We start from the raw sequence: 14,644 nt of genomic DNA on the forward strand, positions 1-14,644 counted from the left end.
TGAAATTGTCATAACATTATATTTCATAATTTGTCGTCTTCCGTGGTCAGAGTTGGTGTCAAGTGATTGTACTTCTTTTGAGATATGTGAGCTCAGCGTAATTATGCCAACACCAAAGTCATTTTGGCACACACATGCACACAAAACAAAGGGATACATGTGCGGTCCAACAGGGATACATTTTGAACAGTTAAATTAGAAAACAATATTTTTTTCATTTTCAGATTATCTTTTGTTGCCGCTCGGGAAGGACATATGCCACAATTACTGTCAATGGTTCAATCGACAACAATTACACCATTTATGGCTATTGTAACTTCGGTAAGTCATTGCAACTTCGATAAGTCATTGCAACTTCGGTAAGTCAAATAAACACAAGTTAGCTACATTCGGTTTTTTGGCGGTGAACATTGTGAAGGTAAATGCCAGCTTTAACATCAGAATTAAATCGGAAAGGATAGACCCACATATTTGTGTTTATTGACTCACACGTTGAGCATGCCATTGGATAATTTTCTTGTTTTATAACAGTAAATATCTAAGAATAAACATTATAAACACCTCAAAAAAAGTAACTAACCCTCCTTAAATAATGACCATTTAATATTCAAAAACGGGCTATCGTATTACAAATCTGTAAAATGCGTTGAAAGTAGAATTTATTTCTGCGCATTATTTTTAACACCTCATTTGATCGATAGCCCAGAAAACAATAAAACACCAGTCAATTTAATGTAGCGAGGTACTAGTCCAGATTTGAAAGTTGCACTTGCATACAATACAAAAACACTCAGATATCATTACACAGATCTCCTTCCATTATACTGAATACAAAATCAATACAATTTACTGCAACTTTCAAATCTTGGGTTACATTGATTTAAATATACGCTGTGACGTCAATATTTAGTCAATTGCAACAAATGAGGTGTCAAAATGTGCAGAAATAAATTCTGCTTCCAACGCATTTTACAGATACAATCGCCCGTATTGAATAATGTCATTATTTAAGGGGGGTTAGTAACTTTTTTTGAGATGTTTAGTTGTAAAATCCCTGGTATTTCATCCAAACTAAATCTGCAAGGTAAAATAAATGTATTTTGTACCATGCTCTCTTACTACCATCAATTAACATTCAAAATATGTCCACTTTGTTCATTTATTGGCAAATATTTATATAAGTGGGACCATCTTTTCTCCCATAAACACTTTTGAACGCTTCCCATATGGTGTCTTAGCCGTGGCTGTGGAAATGTTACTTATGTTTTTAGCTGTTATCCTTGTATTGTTGGTGTAAGTAACATCTGCGACAAATGTAATTGCCGCTTCAGGTTAACATTACTAAGAATAAATAACATAATCTTACAGATACTATTATGTCTAATATCTTCAAAGTATTTCTTCAATATTTCTTTTTCTCAAGAAAGTATTTATTTTATGTAAGGTAGGTTTTTTTTTCAAGAACAGTGGCTAACAAGTTAAGGCAGCTTGCACAAAACACAATATTGACCAGTGATAAACTGTTACTGACGCACACTAGGTTTATCAAATATATAATTGAAGACCGACTTAAAAAGACTAGTTTGCGTATGACGTCCGTCAACCAGACCAAAAATGCTGTACTGTGCAGGTCAGCAACCAATCACGTCGTGCCTTTGCCCTGACGTCAGACGCAAACTAGTCTTTTTTAATTCGGTTTTCAATTACAGGAATACCAACTCATTTAATTTGTTGGGCTCGTTTTGGTTTTTTAACCCTTTCTTAGTATACATCCATGTTTTTGTCAACAGGGATTCATAGCTATACTGATGATGATCCCATCGGATTTCAATCAATTGGTTAATTACTTCAGCTTTGCATCTTGGCTTGTTTATGGAGCAACTGCACTTGGAGTTATCACGCTTCGCATTACAGACAAAGACGCCATCAGACCTATAAAAGTAATGTATACACATGTAACCTCATAAAAATTATGGACGACCCCATGATGCTGATGAGGTAGAAGAAGGAGAAGAGGAAACGACGAAGATGAAGAAGAAGACAAGAGGAAGATCAAGACGAGCAGACAATTGTATAGACCTACAGGAACCAATGATGTCAAGAAGGGCCCCTTTATTTAGTTAATATGGTCTGCAAGGTCATGGTTAATGATGATGATGATGATGATGATGATGATGATGATGATGATGATGATGATGATAATGATAATGGCGATGAATAGAATGATGATGCCTTGCCATAGTAACATAATCGTCTATATTTCTTCTTATTACAGATACCAATACCAATACCATGTATTGTTGTTTTGTCATCAGTGTATCTCATTGCAGCTCCTATCATCAACAACCCTTCAGTGGAGTTTATTTATGTTATTATCTTCCTCATTCTGGGCATTGTTATGTACTTTCCTGTAGTTCGTTTTAAATACCAACCACGGTTTATGGGTACGTATTTAGCTATCTGGTATCATAGATCTTGAAGAGCTCTGCATGCACTTTTATGTAACCTTACTAGAACGACTGTATTTAGGTGTAATGAGAGTACCACACCGAGGATGTTGAAATTGACAGTTTTGTACTGCAACACGCGGTTCATGCAATGCAACAAACTTTCCCCACGGAAAAGTATCGTTTTGAAACTAAAGTCATAATATATGCGTGTTGTGGTCCTTAATCTACCGAAATGTTTGTTTTTTGGCAACCATAATATTCGGGAAGCAGTAAAAACCATACTGAATTAAAGACCCGGGCATAAGCCCTGGATCGCAAAATATCTTGTTTGTCACCATGGTCACCCTTCTGTATCTAGCACAAGCGTTGGCCTCGGTCCCAGTCGTGACGAAGAAGCACATTGCAGTATGAAACCGAGACTAACGCATGTATGAACGCCCGTATGAATGTACGGACTGCGCAAGGCGTATGGAACATCACAGCCTCTATATTCTACGACTCCAAACGCGTCTTCGTTGATATCATTGGCAATTGACACGGCAGCATGTTCGCCCGCATTTCTAATTTCCAGGATGTTTGTTAAATCATAGAACCCATCTTAGAACACACTCATGGCACTAGGATATTATCTATCTAGTACACGTCACAATATTTCTTTTTCCTTTTCATAACTGGAAATAAGAAACACGAACCCATCCCCATGTTCACCGACGACAGTACCAAGATGTAATAGTAATAATGGTCAATTTGACACAAACAAAAGTATTAATTTGTTCGGATCTTATGTAAATAATGACACAAATAAAAAACCTGATTGCATCAATACAACTCCGGCCAAAAACCAAGAAACGATTCTTAAATATCGATTATAGATATTTACAATAGCAATCAGTTGCTGTGACGAAATGAAATAAAAATCTAATGACCGCAATTGGCACTTATGATAAGGCAGCACTTAGCACCGTCGCATTTATAATTGTTTATTTGTAGCATATTTACTTTTCAAAAGCGGGGATATGAAACACGAACCTGCCCCTCGTCATTTTGGCACAATATAATACCAAAATGAAGTAATAGGTCTTCATGAAGCTTATGTTCAGGAATGAAATCTGACATTAATAAACAAACAAGTGTGGAGTAAAGGATATTATCATCAACATATTCATTACGAATAAGTTAGCTGTTTTCAAACAGCGATCTTCACAAATTATTGTTCCGGGAGAAATAATCAGGCACATTTACAGCATGAATATGTCATGTTCTGTCAATTTGGATCTTCTGAATTCCACAACTCTTTTCTTTTACGTGTACCGACCGTATGAATTGGTTTTATTCAAGTTTGTTATACCTTGTATAATCCTAGTGGGCATTATTAGCAATACAACGTTTATCTGGACTGTGATTCGAGTATCTTCCCTACATACATCTACGTTTATGTACTTGTTCGGTTTAGCTTGTACGGACTTATTCACATTGGTAGGTGATGGAATGAACCTAGCCAATAATTTACTTAATAGTCCAGTACGTTTTGGTAACATACCAATGCTACGAGGAATCGCTGCAATTCTCAAATGGTTTAGCTTTATTTCATCGATATCGTTTGTTACCCTTGTTTCACTAGAGCGATATCTGGCAATATGTCACCCGCTAAAATACCGACTGATCAAAGGAACAAAGCGGACTATCAAACTTTCTCTGATGACTATAGTACTAAGTTTAGGAATAACCAGCACCATTGTAGTGCAGAACTTTGGAACGCCATTAGTTGTGTGTATTGTATGGCCTGCGGATGATCAATTTAACGTATATCCTCATCAGATCACGACATTTACAGCAATAGGTGATCTTTCACTTTTATACTACAAAATTACAAATATTGCTTACGCACTCTTTTATCTATTCCTATTGACAAGCACTTGTTACATGTACACGAGGATTCTTATAACGTTGCGTAAACGAAAACACAACAAAGTGCTACAGTTATCCACGGAATTAGAAAGGAACATTAATCAAATAGCAACTATGGTTATCACAAATGGGTTAGTCTTCTTCTTGTGTTCTACAATAATCATTATATTTATGACCTGTGCCACCCTAGACTTGTTTGGTGTACGTTTCTTGGATCGGTATCAGGTAGACGTGTTGGAACGAGTTCAGGACATCTTTATACTCGTTAATGCCTCTGTGAATCCACTCATATTCCTTACTAATCGAGGCTATCGCAGTGCAGTTAGTACTGCAATTATGAAACATGGATTCAGACGGCATTTTGGGAACAAGGCAAACAATGGACATATCTCGATGAAACACATTGGTGGAAATATGGTAAACACAGACATGTATAGCAAAACGGTAGACAATTCTGTCCTATTACAGTGACTTCAAAAAGTGCACAACTGACATTGGTGAAGACATTGCGTTTCCGCGTTATTCAAAACGATCGTACAATTGTGGAATAATGTTCTTTGAAACTCGACCATGGAGAGGCCGACGAGAATCTAGAGAATGAACATAAGTATCATTGATCTATTCTCTTGGAAAGCGGCACAATGGAGCTACTGTATTGTGTAAACAGTTAACTTAATTATAAGTCACTCACTTGCTGAATTCCTTAGATTTAAAAATCAACCTATGCGATTTCGATCAGGGCCAAATCCAAATTATATTAAAACTTCATACACTCCTATATCAAAGCAGCCAATCAGAAAAGCTGTTAGAAAAGTACGAAACATGCATTGATTGTGTATATTGTGCACTCCGCGTACTACGCGCAGTGATTCGCGCGCATTCGCGTCGCGTAGGATTGATTAATTTTTCGGGCGGGTTGATGCATTTATATTTGGTTCTGTTTTCCAACATTTTTAGTGATAATTTGTTATATAAAATAAGTAAAAATCACGTGTTTTTTTCTTCTCGTGTATGAAATAGATTAATAAACTTGTATTACTTATTGCTCGAGAAATTAGACAAAATAATGCACTTGCGCTGATGTTGATGCGTCTAATGCACTCCCCCCCGAACCAACAAGTAATACGCGTTCATTAACCTATAAATAATGTAAGATTTCCATTTTTGAATTATTTACTCAAAATGCTGAAATAATATTAGTAATAACGGTCAGGAAAGATATTTGTCCATTTTTAGCCGAAATAACTTGAACTCCGCTCTCTATTTTGGCTGTCTATGATGCAAAATTGGTCTTTTGACTTGACAACACCATAGAACATGTCATAATAGTATTTTGCATCTCGAAAGGAAGGGGCAGAGAGGAGGAGAGGGAGGGCATTGGACGTGAACAGGGAGGTGCAGTGGCGCTAGCCATGGGGAGGACAGCTCCCCAATGGCTTATCTTGTTCTCCTGTTATGATAGGCTTTGCCCTATCACCCACCAATACATTCATTATCTATGCCTTATTTTGGCTAGTATTGGAGATTTTGTACGTACAAAATGAACTGGCGGACAACCTAGAAAATGCACAAAATGTATCCGTTTTACAATATATTAGAAACATTTAAAGATATTGGATAAACGAAGGAGAGTCTATACTATTAATGTCCATTTTGTTTTTAAGAAATCATTATAATAAAACAACAGTAAGGTGTAAATATTTGACTTCATTCATACGTGCAGATTGTCCATTGAAGTGCGTGTGAGCCCGACCGTACAAAAAGAGATTGCGATTTGCATCTTTGATACAAACGCACGGAGTAGCACACGGAGCACGTTGAAATAAAGTGATAGTTGTCTACGGCGTCACGCGGTTCATGCAATGCACCAAATTTACCCACGAAAAAGTATCGTTTTGGAAATAAAGTCATAAAATATGCGTGCTGTGGTCCTTAATCTACCTAAATAATTTATTTTTGGCAACCATAATATTCGGGAAGCAGTGTAAAGCATACTGAATGAAAGACCTGGGCATAAGCCCTGGACCGCAGCATATCTTCACTAAATAGATTCATCAGGTTTGTAGATATACAGTAAAATAATTTTCTTATGCACAAAACCAAAATATTTTACTCACTTGACGGTTTCGCCTATCATGGTCGATAGGCATCATCAGAATGATGTTGGATGATCCTTACTTCCGGTAGGACGTATCCCGACTGTAGAGGGTGTATTTACAGCCAGGAGAGGATCATACACGTGACTGAGGTAGTGGGCCCCCTCGTCTCTATTCATGACATTGGGTCCTCGTCTCCTGATCCATATAGATTCTTTGACATATCTGGCATTTGCATCACACTCCTTGCTAAGAATTTTGGCATTGTCCCAATTGATGATATGATTTTGTTGCACTGCGTGGTCTGTTATAGCTGACTTGGATTGTTCACTCGCTGATTGTTTTCGGGTTTGCCGGGTGTAATTTGATTTGGTTTTTGACACCCTGTCTGTCTCTTTCTGGTGTTCTTTTAGACGAGTCTCAAATTTTCTTCCCGTTTCACCAACATATGAGTGATTACAATTTGCGCATGGAATTTCATAAACGCAGTCAGTTGTGCTAAGTGGGTCTATTTTGTCTTTGGGATGAACCAGTATTTTTCGGAGCGTGGTGTTAGGTTTCATAGCAGTGGCAATTCCGTGTTTCCGGAAGATCCTATTGGCTTTGTCTGCGAGACCCTCTACGTACGGGATCACGACAAATCCCTTGGTCCGATCGCTACTATCTTTCTTGGTGTTGGGCTTGCTCTGTTTGTTAACCATTTTTTCTTTCAATTTCTTAAAGGTCCAATTAGGATAGCCACAACGCCCGAGCGCCTGCTTGATCTTCTCTTCTTCTTGTTTTCTGTCCTCGTCTTCCGTTACAACACTGTTCATTCTGTCTAACAGAGTGCGAATTACACCTAGTTTGTGGTGTATGGGATGGTGCGAGTCGAAATTTAGGTACTGGTCAGTGTGAGTGACCTTTCTATAGACTAACAGCTTGACCGAGCCATCTGCTTTTTTGACTATTAGAGTGTCCAAAAATGGAATAGTGCCCTCATGCTCTTTTTCATACGTGAATTTTATGCTACCTGTTGGATCGCTCTGGTTTAGATGACTGGTGAGGTTATCGACCTGGTCTTCCTTAACAATTTCCAATATGTCGTCGACGTATCTTTTCCAGAGTCTAGGTCTACAATCTAGCGGAGCTGTGGCTAAGGCATGCTGTTCTAAGAACTCTAAATATAAATTAGCCACCACCGGGGAAACCGGGCTGCCCATAGCAGCGCCGAACCGCTGTTTATAAATTTTCCCGCGGAACAAAAAATACGTAGTAGTGAGGATAAACCGAAGCAATGTCATCACATCTGTAGCCGAGAGTAGAGTTCGGGCGTTGTGGCTATCCTAATTGGACCTTTAAGAAAGTGAAAGAAAAAATGGTTAACAAACAGAGCAAGCCCAACACCAAGAAAGATAGTAGCGATCGGACCAAGGGATTTGTCGTGATCCCGTACGTAGAGGGTCTCGCAGACAAAGCCAATAGGATCTTCCGGAAACACGGAATTGCCACTGCTATGAAACCTAACACCACGCTCCGAAAAATACTGGTTCATCCCAAAGACAAAATAGACCCACTTAGCACAACTGACTGCGTTTATGAAATTCCATGCGCAAATTGTAATCACTCATATGTTGGTGAAACGGGAAGAAAATTTGAGACTCGTCTAAAAGAACACCAGAAAGAGACAGACAGGGTGTCAAAACCAAATCAAATTACACCCGGCAAACCCCGAAAACAATCAGCGAGTGAACAATCCAAGTCAGCTATAACAGACCACGCAGTGCAACAAAATCATATCATCAATTGGGACAATGCCAAAATTCTTAGCAAGGAGTGTGATGCAAATGCCAGATATGTCAAAGAATCTATATGGATCAGGAGACGAGGACCCAATGTCATGAATAGAGACGAGGGGCCCACTACCTCAGTCACGTGTATGATCCTCTCCTGGCTGTAAATACACCCTCTACAGTCGGGATACGTCCTACCGGAAGTAAGGATCATCCAACATCATTCTGATGATGCCTATCGACCATGATAGGCGAAACCGTCAAGTGAGTAAAATATTTTGGTTTTGTGCATAAGAAAATTATTTTACCGCAGCATATCTTGTTTGTCGCCCTTCTGTATCCAGCACAAGCGTTGGTCCCGGTCCCAGTCCCAGTCGGATTGCTCGGTGACGAAAGAAGCACATTGCAGCATGAAACAGAGACTAACGCATGTATGAACGCCCGTATAAATGCACGGACTGAGCAAGGCGTATGAAACATCACAGCCTCTATATTCTACGACTCCAAACGCGTCCCAGCAAACACAAAACGTTTTCGACATCATCCGCAAAAGGTTATAAAAGGTTGTCAGAAAACGTTTAAATGTCGGGTTATATAAAGGGTATATTAAGAGTATAAAACGTTTTCTTTACCTTCAAAAACATTTTTGTTAATCTTCTGCTCAGCAAACAAAAATGTTTTACAGAAAACGTTTAAATGTCGGGTTATATAAAGGGTATAAAAACGTTTTAATAACATTCCAAAAACATTCTTGAAAACTTGATACAAAACATTCTAAACAGAATGTTATTTTGGGGTTGAAAAAATATTTTGCGAAAAATTTTGCCCAAAATATTTGCAATAACGTTTTAAAAACGTTTTCATGACCTTTATATAACCCGACATTTAAATGTTATTAAAAGGTTTTGAAAAGAACATTTTAAGAACATTTCTGTGTTTGCAGGGTTCAAATATTTTAACATAATGTTATTTAGGTATTGACAAAATATTTGGCAAAAATGTTTGCAAAAATAGTTTAAAAGAACATTTTTTGAAAACATTAAAAAGATATTGTTGTAGTGTGTTTTCATACAAAACGTTTTAAAACGTTATCATGACCTTTATATAACCCGACATTTTAATGTTATTAAAACGTTTTTACCTAAACCAAAAGCCAAAATATAACTTATTTAAAACGTTTTTAAAACGTTTTTGTGTTTACTGGGGTCTTCGTTGATATCATTGGCAATTGATACGGCAGCATGTTCGCCCGCATTTATAATTGCAGGCTGCCCGTCTTAGAACATCCATGGCACTAGGATATTATCTACACGTCTCAATTTATTTTTCCTTTACATAACTGGGAATAAGAAACACGAACCCATCCCCACGTTCACCGACGAAAGTACCAAAATGTAATAATGGTCACTTGACACTTACAAAAGTATTGATTTGTTCTAATGGCACAGAAACAATAACCTAATTGGATCAAAACAACTCCCGCTAATAACCAGGACACGTAATTAACTATCGATTACAGGTATTTATAATAGCAATGTGCTGTAAGTGATGACCATGTGATTTTGTTGGCAAGGCAGCACTTTGCGCAGACGCATTTATAATTGTTGCAGAAGACCGTACCAGCATATTTATTTGTTCTTTTCAAAAGTGGGAATCTGAAGCTGAAACACGAACCCACCTCTCGTCATTGTGGCACAATATATACCAAAATGTAGTCTTCATGAAGCTTCAGGGATGAAATCTGCTCTGAGTGACAATAACAGACAAATGTAGAGTAAAGAATGCTATCGTCAACATAATCATAACGAATAAGTTTACTGTACTGAAACTGTGATCTATCCCCACAACTTATTGTTTGGGGAGTAATAATCAGGTACATTACATAATGAATACGTCATGTTCTGTTAATTTGGATCTTCTGAATTCCACTACTCCTTTCCTTTACGTGTACCGACCGTATGAATTGGTTTTATTCAAGTTTGTTATGCCTTGTATAATCCTAATAGGCATTATGGGCAATGCAACGTTCATCTGGACTGTGATTCGAGTATCTTCCCTACATACATCTACGTTTATGTACTTGTTCAGTTTAGCTTGTACGGACTTATTCACATTGGTAGGTGATGGAATGAACCTAGCCAATACTTTACTTAATAGTCCAGTACGTGTTGGTAATATGCCAATGTTACAAGCAATCGCTGAAATTCTCAAATGGTTTAGCTTTATTTCATCGATATCGTTTGTTACCCTTGTTTCACTAGAGCGATATCTGGCAATATGTCACCCGCTAAAACACCGACTGATCAAAGGAACGAAACGGACCATTAAACTTTCTCTGATGACTATAGTACTAAGTATGGGAATAACCAGTACCATTGTAGTACAGGACTTTGGAACGCCATTAGTTTTTTGTATTGCATGGCCCTCGGATGATCAATTTAACACATATCCTCATCAAGTTACGAAATTTTCTGCAATAGTTGATCTTTCACCCGTATACTACCAAATCACAAGTATTGCTTACGCACTTTTTTATATGTTCCTATTGACAAGCACTTGTTACATGTACACTAGGATTCTTATAACTTTACGAAGAAGAAAATACAACAAAGTGCTACAGTTATCCACGGAATTGGAAAGGAACATTAATCAAATAGCAACTATGGTTATCGCAAATGGTTTAGTCTTCTTTTTGTGTTCTACGATTTCCATCACATTGATGATTTATTCTGCCCTAGAGTTGTTTGGTGTACATTTCTTGGATCGGTATCAGATAGACGCTTTTAACCGTGTTCAGGACATCTTTATACTTATAAATGCCTCTGTGAATCCACTTATATATTTCATTACTAATCAAGGCGATCGCAGTGCAATTAGTACTGCATTTATGAAACATGGAGTCAGACGGCATTTTGGGAACAAGGCAAACAATGGACAAATCTTGATGAAACACATTGGTGGAAATATTGTGAACACAGACATGTATAGCATAACGGTAGTCAATTCTCTACTAAAGTGACTTCAAAAAGTGCACGATTGACATACGACATTGCGTTTCCTCGTTATTCAAAATGATCTTAGAATTGCGGGATAATGTTTAGGAACTTTGAACCTCGACCATGGAGAGCCCAAATGAGAATCTAGAGCTAGAGAATGAACATAAGTATCATTAACTTAACTTTGAGTCACTCACTCTCTAGATTCCTTAGATTAAAAAATTAATCTATGCGAATATTCGATTGCGATCAGGGGCAAATTCAGAATTGTATTAAAACATAATGTAAGATTTCCATTTTTTATTATTTACTCAAAATGCTGAAATAATATTAGTAATAACTGTCAGGAAAGGTGCTTGTCCATTTTAAGATGAAATAACAAGAAACCCCACTCTCTCTTCCAAAATGATAATATGCAATCATTATGAAAGTTCCCAATACATTTCGACGCGAAAAACTGGAAATCGGAAATCTGCAAAGAAACAATATCATTAACTTCACCTCTATCACTCGAAATATCTTTTTGGATTTGAACGCCGAGTGCGGCCTCAGAGTTAGTCTCCTACGCAGCCAGGTTGGTTATGCTCCCTCCACGTGTGTGGATGAGCGTAACCAAACTGGCTTCGTAGGAGATTAAGATTTGCGATCTTTCCGACATATTATCATAATCTGAAAAATTATGATAATATGTCGGACCAACAGAAAATCATCCCGTTTTACTACAAATAGGGCGAATTTGACAGTTTGCTCATAGATGTAAGTTGAAATATGTGTAAATATTACAAATATGCCAAAATATCGGGCCAAAAAAATAAAGGTATATTCTGAAAAAAGATTGCACATTAAGGCTTTAATGTCTCTGAATACGACAATATTGCAAAGTGCTCTGCTGACTAATATTTTTATGGCTTTAAATAGAATTAGATTGAATTCCAATCTATTAGTTTGATTATTTCAATATGAATAGGAGTGGGCTTTAAATGGCTCATACTTTGTTTTGCTTGGTAAACAGTTTTTGTTCTATCTCAGCATGAAATGACAAAAGTTTTGGCAACGATCAAGATCACATGTGATAAAAGCATGAACTAAAGTTTCAGTTGATTTTTCAACAAAAAAAACCTTTTTAAGAAAAAAATTAAGAAGTAAAACATAATAGTGCTGGGTGTCCAAAGCAGAAGCCAAAAGAGGGATTTGTTTATCCATACAAAATTTGCAAACTGGACTAATTGAAGCCATTTGGCGCATCATTTTAACACTTACCAAACTATACTTTTCCCAAATCGTTATTACCAGAGGAATAATACTTTTGTACGATTTGAACAACATTTTACTAAAAATCCCGTTGAACCTTATTCACGACCTATTTGGCGATGTTACCTATGTAATAATACATTCTAGAGCAGAGTTATAACTTGTTCACAATATTAAATGCACGCCACGACACTTGAAACCAGCACATTTTGAACTGGACTATGTATGTAGTTGTGTTTATCATTCAAGCATATCAGTTCTTATACCATTTCAGGTCCTCAAGTTTATTTATTACTTTATATATTGTGTATGATAAATTTTCTTTTTGCAATCATTTTCAGATTCGGTCACGGTATTTTTCCAACTGTTATTTGATGTTGCTCCTCCAAAGGGGGCAAACGAAGATGAACGTAAAGAGTGATCAGTGGTGAATGAGGATTACATGAATGGAATAGCAGGGATATCGATTGAAAATCGTCGTATTAAAGGTGGATAACTTAAGATGTCGACAGTTAAATATTTCCCGACTCCCGAACTCTGTGATACGCAGCTAAGATAAAGGAAAGCATATTGATAGACCAGCCTTGATCGTGATACTGATAGTGACAACGACCATGACCACTGGAAGTTTCAATATGACAATAAAGTGGGCTACTTCGAAAGAATGTTAAAATAATAAATTCAATGATCATATTCAGTGGACCGAACTGGCAAGACTTGCTTTCTTGCGTAACTGTGGAAGGTTTGTTAAAAGTCTAAATGTAATAATTTTAAAAAGCACCATTACGACGTTAATAAAAGAGAATGAGTGCCGACACAAGGGGATGTTTTCGAAGCCCGACCAGAAGTAAGCCTTCGTAGGCCATGGCTAGTGGCTTACGAAGCCCTATCGACATGATCAATGTGGATGATTCTTTGATGTGAATTTTGCTAACCTTCTCATCACTATATGATACGTCAAGTTAAATTTCAATATATAAAATGTTGAGCATATCTTTCTTATTTGTTGTTGTATACAATAAAATGTAACACCGATTTATATTACTCACGCATTTCACGCATTTGATTAATTCCTTTTCTGAATGCCTCATTAGAAGTAGCACATTTAACGTGTTGTGTTTCATTCACATTTATTGCCCGAGAAAGGACATTATATTAACAGAAATGGCATAGTCCGGCGGCATAGTATTTGTTTGTCGTGGACAGGTCCGTAACCAGGGGAGGAGGGGCACACGCCCCTCCAAATTTGGGAGCGTAGCGAGCAAAAAATTGAGTTTTTCAGCCCTTTTGGTCAAAAAGGTAAATATTTTCCAGTTTTTCAGTCCACCCCCCCCCCAAAAAAATTCTGGTTACGGGCCTGGTCGTGGAGAAAGCGACAACTACAGTATAGCCATTTGAAAAGGGCTTGGCACAAACTGGCCTTTAAAGAATAGCCTAATTGGATAAAAAAACTCCCGCCTAAAATCAGGACACTTTTCTTAACTATCGATTACAGTTATTTACAATAGCAATGTGCTGCTGTAAGTGACGATCAAAATGAAAATCTAATGACCACGTGGCTTCGTTGGCAAGGCAACACTTTGTTTATTTGTAGACCGTACCAGCAGAAATATTAGTTACTCGTTGTTGTTTAAAAAAAAAAAAAAAATTCAAAAGCGGGAATATGAAACACGAACCCACCCCTCATCATTGTGGCACAATATATACCAAAATGTAGTGATAGGTCTTCATGAAGCTTATGTTCAGGAATGAAATCTGCTCTGAGTGACAATATCAAACAGACAAAGGTGGAGTAAAGAATAGTATCATCAACATAATCAATTTGAATAAGTTTTGATACATCCCCAGGGAAGTGAAATTTGGCAAATAATAGAAAAACGTGCATAATGTTGCCTTGTAGTTCGTCTCTTGCTTCTTTAGTTGGATCACTAAAGTTAGATTATAAAGGTAAGTTAATACAATAATAGTGCTGAGATAAAGCTTCAGCTTGCTTCCCAATGGTTACCAAAAAAGACTACCAGACATTTTAAAAATGTTCTTGTCTTCAATAATGTCAATAATGTTGTTCTATTACTATTGCCTAAAAGTAGACAACGAGATGTTAAAAATGTGACAATCCCAATCAGTAAGAAAACACGATCTCATCTGTCAAGCTTATACTTCAATTATCA

General features: G+C 37.2%; 2 protein-coding genes across 2 annotated transcripts; both read left to right on the top strand.

Annotated features, from left to right (window-relative positions):
• The first annotated feature begins 124 nt into the window (after positions 1-124).
• Positions 125-13,517, top strand: LOC140148720 (b(0,+)-type amino acid transporter 1-like). The gene is made up of 4 exons (XM_072170763.1): positions 125-321; positions 1,791-1,940; positions 2,276-2,444; positions 12,815-13,517. Exons 1-4 carry the CDS (start codon positions 256-258, stop codon positions 12,892-12,894), a joined length of 465 nt encoding a protein of 154 aa, XP_072026864.1. The 5' UTR covers positions 125-255; the 3' UTR covers positions 12,895-13,517.
• Positions 3,630-4,829, top strand: LOC140148710 (kappa-type opioid receptor-like). The gene has a single exon (XM_072170750.1). The coding sequence runs from the start codon at positions 3,696-3,698 to the stop codon at positions 4,827-4,829; it is 1,134 nt and encodes a 377-aa protein (XP_072026851.1). The 5' UTR covers positions 3,630-3,695.
• Positions 13,518-14,644: the final 1,127 nt, after the last annotated feature.

The sequence above is a fragment of the Amphiura filiformis genome, chromosome 3 (genome assembly GCF_039555335.1).
Source record: "Amphiura filiformis chromosome 3, Afil_fr2py, whole genome shotgun sequence".
NCBI classification, from domain to species: domain Eukaryota; kingdom Metazoa; phylum Echinodermata; class Ophiuroidea; order Amphilepidida; family Amphiuridae; genus Amphiura; species Amphiura filiformis.

Coding starts and splice junctions, on each gene's coding strand:
- LOC140148710 (XM_072170750.1), top strand. CDS start 3,696: ATGAATATGTCATGTTCTGTCAATTTGGATCTTCTGAATTCCACAACT.
- LOC140148720 (XM_072170763.1), top strand. CDS start 256: ATGCCACAATTACTGTCAATGGTTCAATCGACAACAATTACACCATTT. Junction 322..1,790: donor TTATGGCTATTGTAACTTCG/GTAAGTCATTGC, acceptor TTTTGTCAACAG/GGATTCATAGCTATACTGAT. Junction 1,941..2,275: donor ACGCCATCAGACCTATAAAA/GTAATGTATACA, acceptor TTCTTATTACAG/ATACCAATACCAATACCATG.